Below are 23,695 nucleotides of genomic sequence, written 5' to 3'. Positions count from 1 at the left end.
ACAAGAAACACATTGAATATACAGACACTGATATTCTAAACAAGAACATATATTTAATATGCAAGTTTAATCGTAGAAATATTTTATTAGTCGGAAACATCTTACAATGGAACAAACTCGGGAATGGCCCTTTAAGGATTTATATTCTAAGTCCTTAGAATGTCTATTGAGTTTCATGCCATTGTTTAGATGTTTTCAATTAACAAGGTATTTTTGTTTTTGTTTTTTTTGTTGTTGTACGACTACAATTACATAGTCAATATTTTAGTTTTGTCTAGAATACCAGTGTATATTCTCAATGTCTTTCTTGTCGTCCTTTGTTTCGTAGTAACTAAAATTTCATTTTGTTTCCTCATATACATGTTGTTTTCGTACGTACAAAATTATTAGAGTTAAAATACACCTGTGACGTCACTATTGTCTCAACACTCCATTATTTTTCAGTAATGGAGCGATGATTCCGTAACTCTCCATTACTTAGTTATTACATGTCTCCCAAATATAGGAATACAAATATTTAAATAACTGAACCAACGACACAAAACTGTAACAAAAAATAAGGTTTACTCCAAATGTATCCGTACAAGCTGTCAGATGGTTAGTCCGAATCTCACAAAGAAACATCGATAGCGTAGATTAGTCCAGTTCAACGTCGATATAGCTTAAACTCCGAGAGGTATCCATTGCTATTTTATTCCTGTTTGCTGTAGTATATCAGTAAAATAAATCAAGCAAAGGATACACTAGTAATTCCGACTATCAAAAATAACGTATTAAGTTAAACGAAAACTAAACCAAATCAATTTAATACAGACTAGATTCATTCCGGTTTTTTTTTCAAGATTAGGTTTATTCAATCATAATATAATTGCCACAAAACAGCTAAAACGAGTTTCGTTGATTACATATTTGAAGTAGTGGCTATCTCCATAGACTCGAGCATAGAATATTGGGTTGACAGTACCAAACGAAAGTCATTCCCTTAAGTTTTAGAGTCTTTGATATAAAGGGGTACTGGTGGAATTCCTTCCACCTTATGTACGTGGGTAGGAGGGATAATACCGAATCCATCGATGGCGATCGATTCTGCGACAGACCTATCAGAAGTCTGTGGATATTTCTATCAGAGCTACGTACACTACAGCCGGTGAAGTGGGTGAGGCTGGCGGAAGGAGCAGGAAGGAATTACAGTACTAGAGATGCCTTAATATAGGCGTTTGCCTACATTTTAACCTCTTTAGTTTTTTCAATTGTAAAAACATTTTGCTAACCAAATCATAAAAATATAATTGTTTTATATTATAATTTACTTTTTGTTCTTCAACTCGATATTATTCCTTATCCTGTACAGGCTCACGTACACGTTTCGACATAGTTCCATTTTTAACGTTTCTGCTAATTCACAGGATACAGTCAGTTCGTCATCGGACGATGTTTGGTCGTCATTCAAAGACACAACATGCAATATTGTACTACTCCCACCATTATCATCGAATGATATGTCGGAGCATTTCACTAATTTGTCGTTATCAAGTAACACGTTCAGTATATAGTATCGCCTATCTTCAATCGTATCCCAGTTGAAAGCACAGTATTTGTATGTAGATTCATTTAAAATAAATTTAACAAATAAATAGTAACCATGTCGCCACAAACGTATCTCAACAAAATGGCGTTTTCGTTGCACGTGTCTTGACTTCATCCATGCACGTGATCGCTATACTGCACATGAAAAGCGTTTTCATTGCATGTTTTAAGTAATGGAGACTTAACCTGTCCATGCGACTGGTAGATTACACATGAAAAGTCCGTGCTAGTGTTACCATAACATCAACACGACAAATGAGGCTGTCCACGAGGTAGCAGCAGTATGATGATAGTTGTTTTAATTAATACCCAAAATCTTACTTGAATGAATGAATGTTTAACGACACCCCAGCACGAAAAATACATCGGCCATTAGGTGTCAAACTATGGTAATGGAAACAAATAAGGTGATGATTAACATCAACACAAAAATTCAAAACCCAAACGAAAACAGCGTAAAGAACTGTGCAAAAATACAAATATCACAGATAGATACTGACTTTTACTAAAAATTTCAATTTGTGCTGTATTGGCCATCCTCAAAGAGAATGTTACACCCCTGCACCACGGTGAGGTTACAGCACGCGAAGGGGAAAAATCTTACTTAACCCACCACAATCACTTGTGTTCCACTCCATACTTACATAATATATTGACATACAGTCATTATTTAGTGGTGTATTTTAAGTAGGGGATCGTCTCCTTTATTTTTCAGGAATGGAGCGTTGCTCGGCCATTCCCCTTAACGTAAAATCCAGTTAGAGTTACTATGATCAGTAGGACGACCAGACCTGGTGCTTATACAACTTTTATTTAGAGTCCAGACTCAATCTCTAATGACGTCACAAGCATACAATTTGTATTGCGTTGTTATGACATTGGTGTCTCAGATTGGAGTCTCGAGTCTAGACTCTAAAAGTTTTATAAGCACCAGGTCAAAGACACATTGTACATACAGACACTGGTAGTCTAAACAAACAAAATTCAGGAATTTTAATATTTAATTTTAGTCGATAAAAAGGCTCTATTAATAGGAAACAGTTTTTAATAATATGCCTTTAATTTGGTATGTTGTATGTTACAGGAGATAAAATAACAAAATTCATAATACAGAATGATATTGCATCTGACACGGGTATTTCGGAATCTCTAATCCAGTTTGTGCAAGTAACAAACCCAACTAAAAATCTCGGGGGCAGAAAAACTAAACGTACTCTTTTTTACTTTAACAGTGTCCAACGAGGTAGACTCTACATTATTGCGTCTGATGTTTTTCCCCTGCTCCAATTCCTAACCCACCCACGCCACCTACCCCAGTTTCTTAAAGAAGGTGCGACTATGTACTGAGTTTCATAGACGGAAATTACATGATCATCTGAAAGTGTGAAAATACATATTATATGGATTAAGTTACTCACATGCAATACCCCACCTAAAAAAAGCACAAAAAACCCAACAACAAAAAAACAAAAAACAAACAAAAACAAACTCAAACAAACACGACGACAACCTCCCCCCAACCCACCTCCGAAATAATAACATTAGTTAACACCGCTATGAATGAAACATTTGGTGAGCGAGCAGTATTAAAGTTATATCACTACCGCCACCGCCACCGCCACCGCCAACACCCCCGAACAAAATGTACCACAAAATATCCCACCGATAATGGCATAATACAAACATTAAACAAGAAACATTGAATCAAACTAACTCTATAAACAAACATTATTTACGTGCATGCGTTTGTATGTCTGTGTATATGTGTGTGTGTCTCTCCAAAAATAAAGGGGACGGGAGGTAATACTAATTTTGGCACGTATCCATAACGAGTCTATCACATGAAATGACATCCATCTACAATCAGGCACATGAAAGAACTGGGGCGGCCGGTTGGAGGGGTGGGGCCTCAGTGCAGGAGTTAACAGGCACGGTGGAAGCAAGTAGACATTGGGGGAGGGGGGGGGGGAGGGGCTGACTGAGACCGAGAACGCAAAGTTTCTAGCGGGTTCGGTAGTGCAGGGCGCACATTAAGAGGTTTGTCGGTCATCGTGTAAAAAGCTTTGGCGCTTTACTTTGCTCAACAACATATTCGCTGAAGAGCAGAATCGAAACAACCTCAAACGACCTACTTGCCCACCTGCTGTGTACAAATGTGTAAATCGCTACTGTATATTATATAATCAGTTTTGTATGTGATGTTTAAATATGTTCTATGGATCACTGATCTGAAATAAAAATAAATTATTATTATTATTATTAAGTCGATACTGCACACTTTTTACGTTCGTTCAGACTAGGGTGTTCGGGGGATATTGTTCTCCGTAAAATTTCCAAAACTAGATTGCCTCAAATGCCATTTCCGGCATTCTACAAGTAAAATTCATCTCTGCCTTAAGATTTACTGCCAATAATATTTTTGATTCAGAAATTGTCTAGCTGGCTAAGGAAGTGACAGATTGGTTTGTTTATCAAATGAACCTAAATCAGGCCTCATGGTGCAGACGAGTTCAGTCCCTTGTAACATTCCAGAGCAGAGTTGTTGACATTGTTTGTGTTTCCGGTTTTTCTTGTTGACGATTTGTTTTCAGCATTTCTGGTGTATTTTGAAAATAAACTGTAATGAGTTGTATTGTAACAAAATACTGGACCTTAACAAGGATATTTAGTATTGTTCTCGGTCACTGACAGCGTTCGAGCATTTTGTATCTGCAATAGATGTGTTTGATGATGCAAGGGAGGTAATTATAGTTGATAACACTACAAAATAACGCTTTCTTTAGCATAGAGCAAGCATTTTTTTAAATACTTTTTTTTTTTTTTTATGTAAACTGAAGCAAATGGACCTAATTAGAAGGAAAATAAACAAAAAGTTTAAATTTTTCATAGAAAAACCTCTCTTTTTATAGTCGGAAAAATTACGATTTCACAGGTATTGCATTAGCCCGAGTACTCTGACTGTAAGAGAGCTAGACGGACATTTGGACATAAACACGCTCTCATTACAGTCAGAGACCAGCCTATGTCTTTTTTTGGCAATTCCTGACTACCAAACGGTAGGCAACGAGTCACGCTCTAATACCACAACAGTCCTATGTTTGACGTCAAATACCTTTACATCAATCATTTTCGAGTTAAGTGATACAAAAAAATCCACATATTAATCACTAATACACTTACTACAGAAAGAAACCCGACAGCACCCACATTTAGCTACGCTTCGTGACACTCCGTCGCAACAATTGCAAAGCTTGGCGATCTATTTCGAGACGTAGACCACGTGATTGCGCACTGGGCGATTCTGCCTTGTGCAGCAGTTACAGGGGCCGTCTCATATCAAGCGAAGTTACAACATGGAAGAGTTGGCTAATGCCGTTTTGGATGAATTTGGATTTCATTACGTCATTAAACCAAAACAATTACACATTATTGATTCCATTTTGAATTTGAAGGATACATTTGGGGTGTTATCGACAGGATACGGCAAAAGTATGTGCTACATACTGCCGCCTCTTATGAGACGACCCCTGTAACTGCTGCACAAGGCGGAATCGCCCAGTCTCGAAATAGATCGCCGAGCTTTGTAATTGTTGCGACGGAGTGTCACGAAGCATAGCTGAATGTGGGTGCTGTCGGGTTTCTTTCTGTAGTATGTGTATTAGTGATTAATATGTGGATTTTTTTGTATCACTTAACTCGAAAATGATTGATGTAAAGGTATTTGACGTCAAACATAGGATTGTTGTGGTATTAGAGCGGGATTCGTTGCCTACCGTTTGGTAGTCAGGAATTGCCAAAAAAAGACATAGGTTGGTCTCTGACTGTAATGAGAGCGTGTTTATGTCCAAATGTCCGTCTAGCTCTCTTACAGTCAGAGTACTCGGGCTAGTATTGCATAGGCTAATTTCGAGGTTTTGGCAAAAACACGTCTTCACCTTATCACACTAAAACGAAGCAGTATAACAAAAAACAAAAAATATGACAATTTTACTTGTTATCTCATCAAACTATCCTCACAATTTCAATATGTTTAGTCACTCCCTGTATTTTTAGCTCCCTGTCGAACATGTGACCCGTCTGCCAAAATTGTGAATGTGAAATGTCGAAAAGTGAAAACTTCTTATAGTGTTGCTACATATTAATAATCAAATTATATATATTATTTCTACTAAAGGATATATAAATAATTGATGATAAAATTTACTAATACTCATACAAATTTACTAAACTGTTTATTTATTGGTATATGTCTACATAATGTGAAACCATACTATGGGACAAATCAAACGTTTATGTATGTATTTATTGAGCCGAAAGACTTTCGCATCACCAACAGTACATGTATTTGCAATTCTGTTGCACACAGTAATTTATATATAGCTATTCACACACACACACACACACACACACACACACACACACACACACACACACATAAAACATGCATTAAACAAGACCGAATATGACAAATGTTTTGAAAGGTCACTAGCCACAGGGCTAGTGGGTTTGCAAAAACCACTAGCCCACCAGGAAAAAGCACTAGCCCAAATTCCTGATCAATTATAACTGGAATTTTTATATAATTTTTCACATTACAAATTTACAAATATAACAGTAAAATGAAACAAACAATTAAATCATGTTGTAACTTTCATTTTAGGCCAGACAAGCAAGAGTATAAAACACACAAGAATATGAACCATGTCATTAAATTTATCCAAAGGTCAAAAATTATTAATCAAGTTCCACCAACTCTTCCACATGGCCACCACAGGAATTAACAGTAGGAAGACTGTGTCCATTTACATGGTGTATACATTTTGCACACTCAATCTAGTGTTGAATACTTTCTTCTGGATCAAAACTTTCTATTTCAGGGCCAAGAAGCATAATGCACAGCAGAGACTGAAGAGTTTTCTGTGACATTCTATTTCTTTGCAGTGTTTTTAGCTGGTTCAGTTTACTGAAAGACCGTTTACAAGCAGCATTTGATTGTGAAAGCATCTTGTTACAAGATTATGAATCGAGTTTTGATATCAGAATTATTTTAAAGTCCTAGTTATTATGACTTAAGACAACATTACAGGATGAACAAATAAAAATGGTTTCAAAGTTTAAAGTTTGTTTTGGTTAACGACACCACAAGAGCACACTGATTTATTAATCATCGGCTATTAGATTTCAGACGTGGTAATTTTGACATATAGTCTTAGAGAGGAAACCTGCTACATGTTTCCATAAGCAGCAAGGGATCTTTTATATGCACTTTCCAACAGACAGGATAGTACATACACAGCCTTTAATATACCAGTCGTGGTGCACTGGCTGGAACGAGGAAATAGTTTCAATACCTAAATAAAACAAGCATGTTTTTAGTAATAAACAGAAATGAAACAAGATCACAGTTTTGCTAGTTGTATGTATGAACAATTGTTTTGATTGGTCATTTTAAATAATATGTTAAACTTTTTGTCTTGAACATTAAATATGATGATTATATTCCTGATGTTCGTATCTTAAATAGTTTGTTTGAAAAGAACCAATTTGTATTTTGCAAAATACATACAAGTGCACGTACAACAATGACAAACAAAATAATACAAGGTAATCATGAATATAGAAGTATTTTGTTTAATTATTAGTTGCTCGAGAAATTTGCAGTGAATCCCTCATGATTAATATCAAAATGTTCATATCAGTCCGTTACCAAAAATCATACGAGTATCTCACGATCAAGGAGTACGGTATGATAAAAGACATACATTTGGCCATGTTGGTGTATTACATATAACACTATGCAACATGTTTTTGCCACACAGTGACTGTCACTCAATAATTTGTTAGTGTATACAAATGCAACAAAAATGATTAATATTGAACTTTTTTGCCAATTACTATATTGGATTTTAATTTCTTTTGTTCACACTCAGTGACTTAATATGTTCCAAAGACCCTCCCCTCCCTCCCCCACAAAAAAAGAGAGAGAAAAAAACGAGTACATTTTGAACCAAAGTGTGCAATTGTGTTCTACAACTGTAGGCTATCACTGAAAACGTTTGGCTAATGGCTGTATATTATTTTTATTTCTGTTGAACATTATACAAAAACGTTTTGATCCTCATTGGCTCAATATTTTTTCAATGTGATTTATTCTTCAAAAACAAACTAATTTGGTATTAATTAAACTTATAAAAGCTTTATTGAACGTCTACCACGTTATTTATATATCCTTTACGGAAGTATACAGCTATTATCAAGAAACACAACTACCATTAGTGGCGTGTACGTCCAGATAAGTTATGTCCCTTGCAAGGTATTTTTCCGGTCACCATAACTACTCGGTACCAACGTTTTATAAATAAACAAACTATGAATACGGTTGTTTTAAAATATGTCACTGGTGAATATCATTTGTTAAAAGTATTTCCCATCATATTATAAACATATGAAATTGCGTCTGGAAGTTTAAATGCCGTTGAAGTGTTTATCAATGTTTGTAAAAAAAAATTCGTCAATATCTACTTCTCACTAAAATGGCAGAGTCACGTGATTTAATGCATTCATCATCCTAGTTTCCATATTCGGCACAATTCCCATGATTACCCCAGTCGTTAATGTAAGTAAGGCTGGAGAAAAATGCATGTAATCTGAGACGCGATTTTGTCAAAACGGAAAAATGCGTTTAGAGTAGCGGCCCTTTGCTTGCTCGTCGCTACTTTCTTTATTTTTTCTTTCGTGTTTATATCCCATTAAGAAAGCAAATGTTTTATTTTATTTACGGTTATATGGCGTCGGACATATGGTTAAGGACCATACATATATTGAGAGAAAAAACCCGCTGTCGCCCATTCATGGGCTACTCTTTTCGATTAGCAGCAAGGGATCTTTTATATGCACTATCCCACATACAGGATAGGACATACCACGGCCTTTGGAACGCTTAAAGGCGCAGACCATAGATCAGCCCGTGATAATGGATACTAAGTTTAATAAATCTATAAATCTGCAAAACACATTTGGATAAGGTTATAACAGAGATAAGCTAATGTATGTGATGTTTAAACAGGAAATACATTAAAAAAGATAGAGCTTGTCTCGATAACCATTACTTTTCAGACGAACGTGCGTTTTTAAAATGATGAAAAATGCATTTTGGGATATTGCAAAATCCTGGTTGACCAGAACCACTTGTAACTTAAATTATCAAAAACGGCTTTGATAGTAAACGAGCTATGACTATGACTATGACTATGGCTACTCTTGAGTGCCTAATAAACATAGGGGCTGAATAAGCATAGGGGCTGGACATTTTTCTAAAATCAATTAAAAGTAGGGTGCGGAATTAGCATAGGGTGTGGAATTTTTTTTAAAAACCAATAAGAGTAGAGTGCGGAATTAGCATAGGGGCTGAAAATTTAGCTAAATTGTAAAAATTGACTAGTAATGAAAACAGAAATAAAAATAAGTGTTTTGGAAATAACAAAAATATACCATTGTTATGTGTACATGTAATTTAGAAAACAAGCGGCTCAGAAATAAATAAATAAATAAATATAGTAAATTCCATAGTATGAAAAAATGTGTTCACTATAAACATATGTTTCTATTATCTAACTGTTACAACTGTGTTATTGTCACACACAATTAATTAAAACTGTAAGTGTGTTTATACGTTTAAATGAAATTATGATAATTGATGTGAGGCGAGATTGCAGCTTTGAACAAAAATCCAAAAGTTCCATGCAACAAAACCAAAACAATCATGGTGAATGACAGCTCGCTAGATTCATCTCCTATATTTAAACACATGGTCAATTATAACAAAACGTAATTTCATCAACTTAATTTTTACTTGTATCATTCTTTATTTTTAAAGCATAGGTGGGGACACTTATGATGCCAGGAGCTTAAAAAGTCATATTTACCTTTAAGAATTCGGTACTCCCGTCTTCAATGTTTGGTGAAAAGATGAAGTGTAATTGATTAATTTATATAAAGTGTTTGCATGAACTGTTCCATCGATTTACAGGCGAGCACTCAATCGAACTCAAATCGAAACCGCCGAGCCGAGCGATAAAAATTGGCGGCCAATTAACACAGTAACACAGTTGTAACAGTTAGATAATAGAAACCGAATAAACACCGAACCTAAATTACATGTACATATAACAATGAGCGAAACGTGTTTAAAAGAGTAAAATGGCGGCAAATGATCAATCAGCAGAAAAAAGTGTATGTATATTAATAAATAAATAAATAAATGTATTAAACAAAAGTTGTTTTATTTGACATTTGTAAATTCCGCAATTCGTAGAGTAACATCGGTACCATTTGTAAATTTATAATTGTAATAAGCGTTGGGGTGCCGATTAGCGTAGGGGGTGTAATTAAACGTTGCAAAAGCGTAGACACCAACATTTTTTCAATCAAGCACTCGAGCCAATTCGGAAACGTGTTTACATTTTGTCGTAGAGTAACATACTTTGTTGTGCCTTAATGGTTCAAATGATCAATCAAGCAGAAAAACAATGTATGTATATTAATAAATAAATAAATAAATGTATTATTTGACCACAAAAGTTGGCATTTTATTTGACAACTCGGAAAATTGTAAATTCCGCAATTCCGTCCGCGATTCCGTGATCGCGGAAAATCGGTACCATTTGATAAATTTATAATTGTAATAAGCGTTGGGTGCCGATTTAGCGTAGGGGGTTACATTTAAAAAAAATGTAATTAAACGTAGGGTGCTGAATAAGCGTAGACACCAAAATTTTTTCACAAATTTAATAAACGTAGGTGTACGTTTATTTGGCACTCGAGAGTAAGAGATTTACGTGCACATTCAGAGCAAGCTGTTGTAGCACACGCCTATCCTGGCCACAGGGACCGGCCTTGGCCGGTTCCCTCTGTCCAGGACAGGAAAGTGTTGGGGGAGGGTTGTAGAGAGGGAACGCCTGCACTGGCAAGTGCAAGGGAGCACCAGCAGTCCAATGTTGGTGACAGGCGGGGGGTATTTGGTGCTATGGAGTTTTTTGAAAGGTCCCGTAGGATTATGCCAAAGAGGAAGAGGTGCGCGTTTTACATGAAGGAATTTTGGCGCAATTTTGATGGTCGTTCTAATTGAAATAGTGAAGAGAGCCAATAGGTTTTGCTTTTTAGTATTCCGAATGTGGCTCTTTGTTATGACCGTCTTGGTGCTGTAGGGTGTCTCCCTAGGTTGCCCATAGGGCCCTTAGAAGAACCTCATCTCTTCTGATCGTGGCATGCCAACCCAGGGGACGAGCCCCCCGAACCCCCTTAAATACGGGCCTGTTTTCCATCACCATCTTTTATAATTGCCTGTCGCCCAATAACACATAGACTCATAGACTCATTGTGCCAGTGTCCATGTATCCCCACATAAACAAACAAACAGAAAAACATTCAAACTCTTACCTCCATTATGATTCATTAGCCTAGTTATCAGTCATCATTAGGTAGTATTAGATCCACGCAGAGTTTTCACTTAAGTACACATTTAAAATAAATATGATTATAAATGTCAAACACCGATTTTGTTTGCACGTTTCTGAAGTAAAACAATATTGAGAAGAACGTGCGTAGTGTCGCTTTGACATCAATAAGCATATTAATTAAAACGTCAAAGCATTGTTGACGTCACGACTGGAGATATACTGACACCTTAATGATAACTTGGAATATAAAATTAATTTTAAATAGGAATACAAATTTTGTGTCTCCGTCTGTCTTGTAGATTCATATTGTTATTATTGTTGTTGTTATTGGTGTTTAATATATAATTCTTATTTTTGTTTGCTGACGCCTGATTCGTCGTAATGCGCAATAAATTAGATTAAAATGAATTGAATTGAATTGATAACGTTCCCGACAATTTTCGTAATTTAACGGAAAATGTCGAAATACCATTCAAAATGTTTGTGTGTGATTTGGCAGATTTTGGTGGAATACGACTACTCTAGTGTTACAAAGTTTTATTATTCTCCGAGATTATTGCAAGGATCAGATTCCCAACAAAACAGGATTGTTCCAGGGCGTGGGATGGAGAGGGGTATGGGTATGGGTTAATCACTACAGCACTTTATGTACTACAACCACCTTAACTCCAAACCTGAAGCCACCTATATTGTTGTTGCCAATGATAAAATATTACTATTTAGTTAATATGACTGTATATTTAATTAATATTAGGTGCACCTACATATGGGGCAGGGTACACTGTGCCCCACCCCTAAGTATAGATAATGCATTTCCCCGGATACAAATCAAATTAATATACATGTGGCCCTAGAGTCACTGTCATCTCATGCGCAAGAATTTTATTATTATTTTTTATTTTTATTTTTATTATTATTTTTATTATTATTATTATTATTCTTATTCTTATTCTTATTATATATATATATATATATATATATATATATATATATATATATATATATATATATACACACATACACATGTATGTATGTATATATATATATATATATATATATATATATATATATATATATATATATAATATATATATATATATATATATATATACACACATGTATGTATGTATATGTATATATATATATATACATGTATATACATATACATATACATATACATACATACATGCATACATACATACATACAGAGCGTATCGTGGTTAGTCTTTCAATTTGCGGGACCGGCCTCGGTGGCGTCGTGGCAGGCCATCGGTCTACAGGCTGGTAGGTACTGGGTTCGGATCCCAATCGAGGCATGGGATTTTTAATCCAGATACCGACTCCAAACCCTGAGTGAGTGCTCCGCAAGGCTCAATGGGTAGGTGTAAACCACTTGCACCGACCAGTGATCCATAACTGGTAAAACAAAGGCCATGGTTTGTGCTATCCTGCCTGTGGGAAGCGCAAATAAAAGATCCCTTGCTGCTAATCGGAAGAGTAGCCCATGTAGTGGCGACAGCGGGTTTCCTCTCAAAATCTGTGTGGTCCTTAACCATATGTCTGACGCCATATAACCGTAAATAAAATGTGTTGAGTGCGTCGTTAAATAAAACACTTCTTTCTTCTTTTTTTTCAATTTGCGGGCGATTCGGTGCCACAGGTTCGAGTCCCAGCAACGGCATGGGACAATTTGTGAGGCCAGAAAGGATTTAATTATCCCCTGCGCCAGTGCGTTAATATCTATGTATGTAACAGTCAACCTCGACATACATACAATATATAGATATTCATAGATCAATACATACATACATACATATATATATGTGTGTGTATATATATATATATATATATATATATATATATATATATATATATATATATATATATATATATATATATATATATATATATATATATATATATATATATATATATATATATAATGACCAAAGCTCAGTGAGATAATTATTAGTTCACCTAAATTTCGTTAGCGTAATGTGTAAATAAGAAGCCATAGTTTTAATTAAAGGACAGTCTTTTAATGTCAACCCGGTGATGAAACCAGAGGCACCGATCTCTTTTTGCCTCCCTTCCCCCCACCCTCCCACCTGACGTGCAAAGCCAGAGGACAAAACTGATCATGATCCATAAACCAAACTGAGACTCTCTTCTTCAGCTTCGTGATCACTACGTCCACCCCACCCCTTTCCGACGATTATACTACAAACGGCTCACATAAGAAAATCGACGACCCCACTAAAGTCCTGACCTTGACCACAACCAGACACGGCGCCAAGATAAAAAATAGGACATCTAGGCCATACCCGAGAGTGGGCATCTGTTAACCCCCGCAATCCCCTCCCACCTCCAAAAATACCCGAAGAACAACAACAAACAAAACAAAAAAACCCACAAACACAAACACAGAAACACCCCACACACCAACCAAACAAAAAAACAAACAACGAAAACAACAAAAACAACAACAGCAAAACACACAAAACACAACCCAACAAATCCAACAATAGCACTAAAACCAACAGCAACAACAGCAGAAACAACAACAACAACAACAACATTCACAAAACATTTTTGGGTTATAAGTGATATCAAGATATCAATCCATTGCTCCCCTCACAATAATTCCACACATCTGAAAACCCCCAAACCAAACGCCATGATAACAATAAATAATAAAGCAAAATTATGAAAGGTTAGTGCAAAAACAACTTTTTCCATTTTTGGGAGAGTATGAGGCGAGCACGAGTCAGTGCTCGCCTGCCATGAAACATTCGCAAGCCAAGGTACTAGTACCATTGCGGTTTATGAGAGCATTTCGATACAGTATACTATACGAAATGGTACTTTCGCTTGCGAAGATGGGTCATGAAGAAGTCTGCCCTCTGTAACAAGACCATCCGCACTAGATGAACGGCAAACACACCAACATAATATATCATTTAAAGATTTAATAGTTCCACGTCAACATTAGACATGATGTGGAGCTGACAGGTTAATAAACATTTGAGAAACAGGTCAACGAGTGCAATGTAATTTCCTGTAACAGGCATGGGCTTTTTAATAGATATTTCTGAGACGTTTAATGCCACAGGTTAAATACTTTGCACGATAATCTGCACTAAGTGTTCACGAGGAACTATTAATATTAGCTTGTAGTTAGTATATATGGTATGGTTTGTGTAGGTTAAAATATCTTGTGTGTCATTTGAACCTTTGCGTTTAAAAAAGAAAGATATTAAAATGTTAGAGACCACACTTTATATTGTACACACGGATATGTTGATATACGGCTTATATCAGTTTTGGGGGCGGGACGTAGCCCAGTGGTAAAGCGCTCGCTTGATGCGCGGTCGGTTTAGGATCGATCCCCGTCGGTGACCCCATTGGGCTATTTCTCTTTCCAGGCAGTGCTCCATGACTGGTGTAACAAAGGCCGTGGTATGTACTATCCTGTCTGTGGGATGGTGCATATAAAAGATCCCATGCTGCTAATCGAAAAGAGTAGCCCATGAAGTGGAGACATCGGGTTTCCTCTCAGTATATGTGTGGTCCTTAACCATATGTCCAACGACATTTAAAACCGTAAATAAAATGTGTTGAGTGCGTCGTTAAATAAAACGTTTCTTTCCTTCTTTCGCGTTTAAAATCGAAAGAAGATATTTAAATATCAGAGGACACACTTTATATTGTACGTGCGGGTATGTTGATACACGGCTTATATTAGTTTTATTAGAAACTGTTTTAACATTGTTGGCAATGAGAACTGATTTGATCTACCTACTGGAACCATTACTAACACCACTCAGATCAGCCAGGTTGTCACCATCAAACTATTCTATGACAGATCTGCTGCGCCCCATAACCAGGCGTTTAACACCAGACAATGATGGAGTTACTGTGTGGCCTCACTAGTTTTCTGTAGTTTTGTTTTGACGATGGCCGCTGACCGGGCGCTGGGTGCGTGTGTAATAAGTTGAATGTTTCTGGATGTATGGGCTGTTGGTAAAGTACTCCTGCCCTGCGAAACCATCGAAAATATGTCCATGGACAAATACACAAAAGGCCTCATTATTTAACCCTCCGAAACTAATATGCTATTAGCGTTAAACTCCATACTTACATATACTGAAATATTATTTGTTGGTGTATTGTTAGTCCGATACATATGCCGTCAACTCGGTTTGACACAGTTGACGGCAGAGTATTGGACTGGTGTATTGTAAATAGGAGAATATTTTTGTAACTCTCCATTTCTGAACATTTTTTAATGGGACTCGGCCCTTCTGGTTTCTATTATTTTTCAGGAACGGAGAGTTACACGAATATTTGCCAATATTTAATTGAGATATATTAAATTGTATACATCTGGAGGTATTGGCTGTTGTGAAGGAAATTTATTCCATTGGATACTGTTGTGAAGGATGGATTTACGTATATGTGATTGTTGTAAGCTAACTTTATGTACGGGGAAATAGTCGTTTGTTTAACGACACCCCAGCACCTGAGACAAGAGCCGTTTAACCAGGTAAGTTGCTATTTCCAAATAGCAACAGTGGAATATAATAATATTATGTACCCTTTCCTAACAGACGAGAAATCATGACAAGAAATCAGATAGCACGGTATCAGTTGTACAAGTCATGAAGTACCAGACGGGACAAGTTGGTTTTGTTTAACGACACCACTGGAGCACATTGATTAATTAATCATCGGCTATTGGATGTCAAACATTTGGTAATTCTAACTCGTAGTCATCAGAGGAAACCTGCTACATTTTTCCTAATGCAGCAAGGGATCTTTTATTTGCACTTTCCCACAGACAGGAAAGCACATACCACAACCTTTTGTTCAGCTGTGGTGCACTTATTAAAACAAGAAAAAACCCAATCAGTTGAATGGATCCGCCAAGGTGGTTCGATCCTGCGACACAAGCACCTCAAGCCAGCACTCAAACGACTAAGCTAAATCCCGCCCCTACCAGACGGAACAAGGAATATTCCTGTGAGTCTAATAAAGAGATGACGTGTTTCCATGTCTTCCATAATGTAAAAAAACATTAACATTCCATTCTGGACAGGGTTTTTCTGTGAGTGATGTCATGTTTAACTGTACAAACGTCAAAAAACCGCATCAGTCTAAACATGCACATAAAACCAAAATTTTAGTTCTGCTGTTAATACTTCTAGAACTTACACAAATTACCACAGGACGTACTAATGTCGTTTATATATTCGACTGTTACTTAATGCAAAGGGCGGGTCGTAGCCCAGTACAGTGGTACAGGAAGGAAGGAAATGTTTTATTTAACGATACAGTTATGTGGCGTCGGACATATATTGAGGGTGGATACCCGCTGTCGCCACTTCATGGGCTACTCTTTTCGATTAGCAGCAAGGGATATTTTATATGCTCCATCCCATAGACAGGATAGCACATACCACGGCCTTTGATGTACCAGTCGTGGTGCACTGGCTGGAGCGAGAAATAGCCCAATGGGCCCACCGACGGGGATCGATCCCAACCGACCGCGCATCGAGCGAGCGCTGTACCACTGTACAGTGCTAAAGCGCTCGCCTCACGCCATATAACCGTCAATAAAATGTGTTGAGTGCGTCATTATATAAAACATTTATTCCTTGTTAATGCAAATAACTTTATTGTAGGACTATACTGACTTTATATCACGCATACCTTCCAGTGTCCTGCGATTGACGTATATTAGAAACGTGTTGAATGGCATTCTGACTGTGTGTGAATGAAACTCGGAATAGTACTCTGCGTTGCAGTGGGTTTCGTATTTATTAAATACTTGATCATGTAGCCCACCTACCTAACCGAAGTACTAGGATGTCGTTAAACATTATGGGCCGAATTTACAAAGCCTGTTTATGACTTGCACGCGTGAACTACATGTAATTACAATGCTTAAACACCTGTGTTTAAGAAAACAGGCTTCGAAAGTTCGGCCGTATTTTATTTATAATGTATCTTTCATTTTGTAGATTTTCTATGCTACTGAAGTACCCTGCAAGACAATATTTCTCCATCACAACACTGAAAGGATAAGGAATTCGAATTTTAGAAATCTGTAGATTTGGTGGGAGAAAAACCTTGTTTATAGAACATATTTACTGACACGTGTAATAGAAAAAGATGGCGACGGGCGGGTCAGAAAAGAAGCCGACATTAACAGAAAGTGTTGGACTTGGAATGAGATTCGTCATCTCCACGATCAGCGCCTCGTTTCCTAGTGTGAAGAACGTGGACACCAAACAACTCGACAAGTGGCTGCAGAACAACGAACGAGAAGTTGTGTTGCTGGTAAGTAATCGAATCTCAATTACCAATACAGACACTTTACAGACCTTGCTGTTTAAGGCGAGCTATCACCCTCGTTCCCCATCACTCCACTGAAACTATTTCAAGGAGTAATTTTTAGCTATTGGTAGTATGTGAATTTATATTGTATCAATATGGTAATATCTGATATTTCTCCCCATGACTTAAATTATGGGAGCTTTGATCATCCCCCCTCAATTGTTTTCAACACGATATCAGATATTTTGTGTTTCAAAGTTTCAAAGTGTGATGTAGAATGTAAATTAAAAGTTTCGATAAACACTTAAAAGCCTTATTTGTAGGGTGTTTTTTACTTGTTTGTTTTTCCCAGGATTGCCGAGACCCCAAGGAGTACGAGGTGAGTCGTATGTCGCAGTCTGTCCGGGTGGAATGGACGACAGACGACGTAGCTGAACTCATCAATTCTCTGCCAGAGGTGGAAAAAGAGGGTGAGTATTAAAAAAACCTACAAAAACAACAAAACAACAACAAAAAGCCGAAGAAGAAAGGAATGATTGTTCAGGACAGTTAGCGTGTTTGTTTAACAAATAGTCACAGGTGTACGAGATCCCATTTGTGTAGGGCGATGGTAGAGGCTGAATACCCGAATTTGGATAACAACGCTTATTCATATTATCATTGTTACTAAACAGCTATATAGGCTTGCAAACGAATTACTACGCATTTTTTCTTGGATTACAACTAATATTGTGGGTAGAATAATGGAAATACATGGTGAAAAGGTTTCAGACCAGCTGATTTTCCCCAAATATCTCTTATCGTTTTGCCCGAGAGTGAGGACTAGGGTGGAGGGGACAGTCGCACTAATTACCCACATGTCTCGTATTGTTATTCAAATATATAGGACGTTCGTAACATTTAGCAAGTTGTTTATGTCTCACTACACTGATGTCATCTGCCATTTAAATCAATGTTAAATTGCCCAACTTCAAATGGAGATTGCCAATAGAATGGGTTCTCGTTAGCACTATTTCCAATTTACATTATATAAGCATTTATTTTCACTCCAAAATTGAGAACATTTCCGTCTCAGTGTAATGCTATATGACCGGATCTGGCTGTAGTACCGGTCCGAACAGGTAGTTTAAGAACCCATTCACACCGACCGCTTCTTCCTCTATACACCCATGTCCCAAAACGTCTATGCACAATATTACAAAATAACAGGGGCAAAATCCAGCCAGAAGGCTTACCATAGAAACGTATAAATTGTTTTAATTACAACAACATATGTCCCATTTAGGAACTATAGTGGACGTCATCAATACACTCTCACCCGGAAGTCAACTGTATAGTGAAACCGTATATTTCCCAGATCTCAGATATGCTAACATTATATACTCTTCAAAAAAAGAAACGCAAAAGGGTACAAATGGGTTATAACTCCGATTTTATGTTTCCTACCGGTTCATGCTTTGTGAATATAAGGTCATTGCATGTCCCAAACACATTCCCACGGTTACATTCGATAAAACGCAGCTACTGTACAATAAAGTTCCAAAATGTGAATATTCGCAAAAACGCAGCCACGTGCAAACCATGTCACCACTGCACGTGCGTTGTCTGCACGTGCAACATGAACACCGACAGTATAAAAGTGCAGGGTGTTCGCTTGCCTGGCCTCTGTATCTGGCCGACAGTTGACAATCCAGGACATGCCACGTCTCAGTGAACCGCAGAGAAACAATGCCATCGGCCGACTAGACGCAGGCGAATCCAGAACGGCCGTTGCCAGGGCATTCCATGTGTCCGCAAGCACCATCTCCAGACTGTGGGACCGTTACCAGCAACATGGATCAACACGTGACCTCCCTAGATCCGGTCGACCACGGGTCACTACCCCCGGGCAGGACCGCTACATCCGGGTACGCCACCTTCGGGAACGATTGACTACTGGCACCTCCACAGCCGCAGCAATACCAGGTTTGCGCAGGATATCCGACCAGACCGTACGGAACCGCCTACGTGAGGTAGGAATTCGTGCCAGACGTCCAGTTCGAGGTGTCATCTTAACACCACAACACCGTCGACTCCGACTGCAGTGGTGCCAGATTCATCGACAATGGCCTCAACTGCGATGGAGACAGGTGTGGTTCAGTGACGAGTCCCGATTTCTGCTCCGACGTCATGATGGAAGATGTCGCGTGTATAGGCGTCGTGGTGAACGTTATTCGGCAAACTGCGTGCAGGAAGTGGGACAGATTCGGCGGGGGTAGTGTCATGGTGTGGGCAGCCATCTCACACACTGGCAGAACTGACCTGGTCCACGTGCAGGGCAACCTGAATGCACAGGGCTACATTGACCAGATCCTCCGGCCACACATCGTTCCAGTTATGGCCAACGCCAACGCAGTGTTCCAACATGACAACGCCAGGCCTCACACAGCACGTCTCACAACGGCTTTCCTACAGAACAACAACATTAATGTCCTTCCTTGGCCATCGATATCACCGGATTTGAACCCAATTGAGCATCTATGGGACGAGTTGGACCGACGCCTCCGACAGCGACAACCACAGCCCCAGACCCTGCCCGAGCTGGCAGCAGCCTTGCAGGCCGAGTGGGCCACCATCCCCCGGGACGTCATCCGTACTCTGGTTGCTTCAATGGGCAGGCGGTGCCAGGCAGTTGTCAACACACGCGGAGGCCACACCCGGTATTGACTCCAGATGACCTTGACCTTGGTGGTGTGTCCTATCACTTACTCACAATGGACTAGAGTGAATTGTGAACAATCCTGCAACATTTGGTAATTATCGGACTCACCATTCAATAATTAAATCAATTCTCCAAATGTTACGACAATGTGGTTTTGCGTTTCTTCTTTTGAAGAGTAAATATTTTTCATTGGTGTTAAGTTCATGCTTGTGTTGCAGGTCTGGAAAACAAAACGATCGTCTGTTACTGCTCAGTGGGTTACAGATCAGCCGCCTTGGCAAAGAAAATACAAGAATATATGAAGAAAAAAGGCAACACTCAAATTAATCATCCATTTGTGTGTGTCTCTCTCTCTCTCTCTCTCTCTCTCTCTCTCTCTCTCTCTCTCTCTCTCTCTGTGTCTCTCTCTGTGTCTCTCTCTCTCTGTGTCTCTCTCTCTGTGTGTGTGTGTCTGTCTATGTGTCTGTTGGTCTGTGTTTATGCATATGTATGTGTCTTGTGACATCAAGAGCCACATACAAATAATAATTGTATATAAGCATATTTTTGCAAATCAGTCGAAGAGCCGATGTATTTATTCCAATGAGTTCTGTCCTGTGCTAGTTTTGATACTACTCTTTGAATGGCAGTCCTCATTTGAGCGGTGCAGGAAGGATGTATTGTCCGGTAAAGGATATCCTCGGGAGTGGCTGTCCTCCTATAGACAAAGCACTAGATAGAGATTCATGGAATCAACCAAGTCCTCCTATAGACAAAGCACCAGATAGAGATTCATGGAATCAACCAAGTCCTCCTATAGACAAAGCACTAGATAGAGATTCATTGAATCAACCAAGTCCTCCTATAGACAAAGCACTAGATAGAGATTCATGGAATCAACCAAGTCCTTATAGACAAAGCACTAGATAGAGATTCATGGAATCAACAAAGTCCTCCTATAGACAAAGCACTAGATAGAGATTCATGGAATCAACCAAGTCCTCCTATAGACAAAGCACTAGATAGAGATTCATGCAATCAACCAAGTCCTTATAGACAAAGCACTAGATAGAGATTCATGGAATCAACCAAGTCCTCCTATAGACAAAGCACTAGATAGAGATTCATGGAATCAACCAAGTCCTCCTATAGACAAAGCACTAGATAGAGATTCATGGAATCAACCAAGTCCTTATAGACAAAGCACTAGATAGAGATTCATGGAACCAACCAAGTCCTCATATAGACAAAGCACTAGATAGAGATTCATGGAATCAACCAAGTCCTTATAGACAAAGCACTAGATAGAGATTCATGGAATCAACCAAGTCCTCCTATAGACAAAGCACTAGATAGAGATTCATGGAATCAACCAAGTCCTCCTATAGACAAAGCACTAGATAGAGATTCATGGAATCAACCAAGTCCTTATAGACAAAGCACTAGATAGAGATTCATGGAATCAACCAAGTCCTCCTATAGACAAAGCACTAGATAGAGATTCATGGAATCAACCAAGTCCTTATAGACAAAGCACTAGATAGAGATTCATGGAATCAACCAAGTCCTCCTATAGACAAAGCACTAGATAGAGATTTATGGAATCAACCAAGTCCTCCTATAGACAAAGTACTAGATAGAGATTCATGGAATCAACCAAGTCCTCCTATAGACAAAGCACTAGATAGAGATTCATGGAATCAACCAAGTCCTCCAAATGCATTGTGCAGAGATACCGTCTTCGTCACGGATAATGTTTTATTGGAACTTATTATAGAAACCACCAAACTTACCATGTGGCCATGTTACCTTTTATTTGTTTATTGAGAACACATATGACAGGTACCTATCAGTAGAGTGATGTCTTGTAAATCAGTGATGTACCTAAATGGGAGTGGGTTGACACGCTAGAATTATTTTTAGTTTATAGGTATGACTATACCAAATAAAATCCCATAGGCGATCATGTTAACGTTTGTGCTTAAAAACACTATATGCAATATATCAACCAAACTATGACCCATAAATATCAATACTACAACCCCTACCTCAAAGTATTAACTGAAGAAAATGGTACCTTTCTTGGCTCAATTTCGGTATAACCAGATGTTTTTACAACACTCCTTGTTTAGCCCAAATTTTGAGTACTTTTTTTACAGGTACCACATACATGTTCCAAGCACAAGGCTACTTGACACAGTGGTACTAGATGAAATAAAATTGCATACAATTTTAGCCCAGATGAAACTAATTTGTTTTTACAACCAACACTCTCACATTTATAACCAAACACAGGACTTGTGGTGTTAACTTCTCTATCAAAAGTTCAGTGCACCTCGAACTTTGACCCAGCCGGAAATTATTTGGTTTACTGCTACCTAACAGTGCCATTTTTCTTTTACTATTGCGTTACACTTTTCTATTTATCCCCGGCAGTAATTTTAGGCTAGTATAGCCGTAACGGGACTGCCCTGAGGTTGTTATCACTGTTGAGATATTGCCGATTAAAAGGGACGCTTTGATGAATAAAATTACACATTAGATACTTTTTTCTGCATAAAATATCACTGACTATATATTAATATTAACACTGTGTTTCTGTTTGCCATGATAGTGGTTTTATTAGGTCAAACTTCTTTGTATTTCCTAACATATATGTTTTTCGTACGTACAATATTATCCAGTTTGGCTACTTACAAACATTAGGACGACCAGAAATACATGAATACACAGTAACAGACATTGATAGTCTAATCAAGAAACAATATTTAGCATGTAATTTAGTTTTAAACTATTTACTGGTCGCAAACATCTTACAACGACAGCAATCTGAGAATGGACTCGCTGAGGGGTCATCTCATACGTGTGTGCACGGGGGAGTGTTTCGGAGGTCGAACCCCGCCTTGCTCAAACCAATTTTCTTTCTTTTTTTCAATACGTTTTCCGGGACAGCGGACCCCCTTAGCATAAATTCCTGCATATACGCCTGTACCTGGTTATAATGTTATAGCTACCAGAAAAGCAATACAGAATAGACAATCCAACTGTTATTTTTCTTTCGTTTGTAATAGACTAAAGCTAAAATGAAAACCAATTATACACAAACAGAAAATATACTTTAAAACGTATACTTGGTATAACTCTGTTATTTGAAGATTTTTTCTCTTCTGTTTCAGGCAGTGTCAAGAAAATAGAGGTGTATAACCTTGCGGGGTCACTGTTCAAATGGGCCAATGAGGGTCGGTTACTAGTGGACAGTGAAGGCCAGAAGACAGTGTTCGCACATCCTTATAACGCGGTGTGGGGCAAACTACTAAACAAAGAACTCAGGAAAGGATGATGACATTTCACTCTGACGTATATTTATTGTTTGTTGTGTTTTATTGTCTTTTACGAAAAGGTTTACCTATCCAAGTTGTAAGACTAAAATAACGGTATTTATAGATGTGCATGCATTTATTGTTGTTTGACAATCAGAACTGGTTAGGTTCACTCTTTGTGAAATTGAGAGTTTTCAGTTATTTCAGCAGGTTTTTTTTCTTATTTTAAAAAATGTAAGTAGTTGTTTTATTTTCTCTCCTCTCCTCTCTCTCTCTCTCCTCTTCTCTCTCTCTCTCTCTCTCTCTCTCTC

The 23,695-nt window shown here is 38.0% G+C and overlaps 1 protein-coding gene across 2 annotated transcripts; it reads left to right on the top strand.

Annotated features, from left to right (window-relative positions):
• The first annotated feature begins 4 nt into the window (after nt 1-4).
• On the top strand, nt 5-23,695 carry LOC121367633. Of its 2 annotated transcripts, XM_041491922.1 has the most exons (5): nt 5-4,328; nt 17,069-17,387; nt 17,737-17,854; nt 20,304-20,396; nt 23,241-23,695. In XM_041491922.1, the coding sequence occupies exons 2-5, from the start codon at nt 17,220-17,222 to the stop codon at nt 23,402-23,404; spliced, it is 543 nt and encodes a 180-aa protein (XP_041347856.1). In that variant the 5' UTR covers nt 5-4,328; nt 17,069-17,219; the 3' UTR covers nt 23,405-23,695. The 2 variants fall into 2 exon arrangements, 1 of the variants encoding a protein (XP_041347856.1); XR_005957401.1 differs by lacking the exons at nt 17,069-17,387; nt 17,737-17,854; nt 20,304-20,396; nt 23,241-23,695 and adding an exon at nt 6,465-6,699.

Source organism: Gigantopelta aegis, chromosome 3 (assembly GCF_016097555.1).
Source record: "Gigantopelta aegis isolate Gae_Host chromosome 3, Gae_host_genome, whole genome shotgun sequence".
Taxonomy (NCBI): Eukaryota; Metazoa; Mollusca; class Gastropoda; order Neomphalida; family Peltospiridae; genus Gigantopelta; species Gigantopelta aegis.
This window is presented reverse-complemented; position numbering and strand designations above follow the sequence as displayed.

Bases quoted from the DNA above. Each gene is read 5' to 3' on its own strand.
- LOC121367633 (XM_041491922.1), top strand. From the start codon at position 17,220: ATGGCGACGGGCGGGTCAGAAAAGAAGCCGACATTAACAGAAAGTGTT. The intron at 17,855-20,303 runs GTGAGTATTAAA...CTTGTGTTGCAG, and splicing joins GCCAGAGGTGGAAAAAGAGG to GTCTGGAAAACAAAACGATC. The intron at 20,397-23,240 runs GCAACACTCAAA...CTTCTGTTTCAG, and splicing joins AGAATATATGAAGAAAAAAG to GCAGTGTCAAGAAAATAGAG.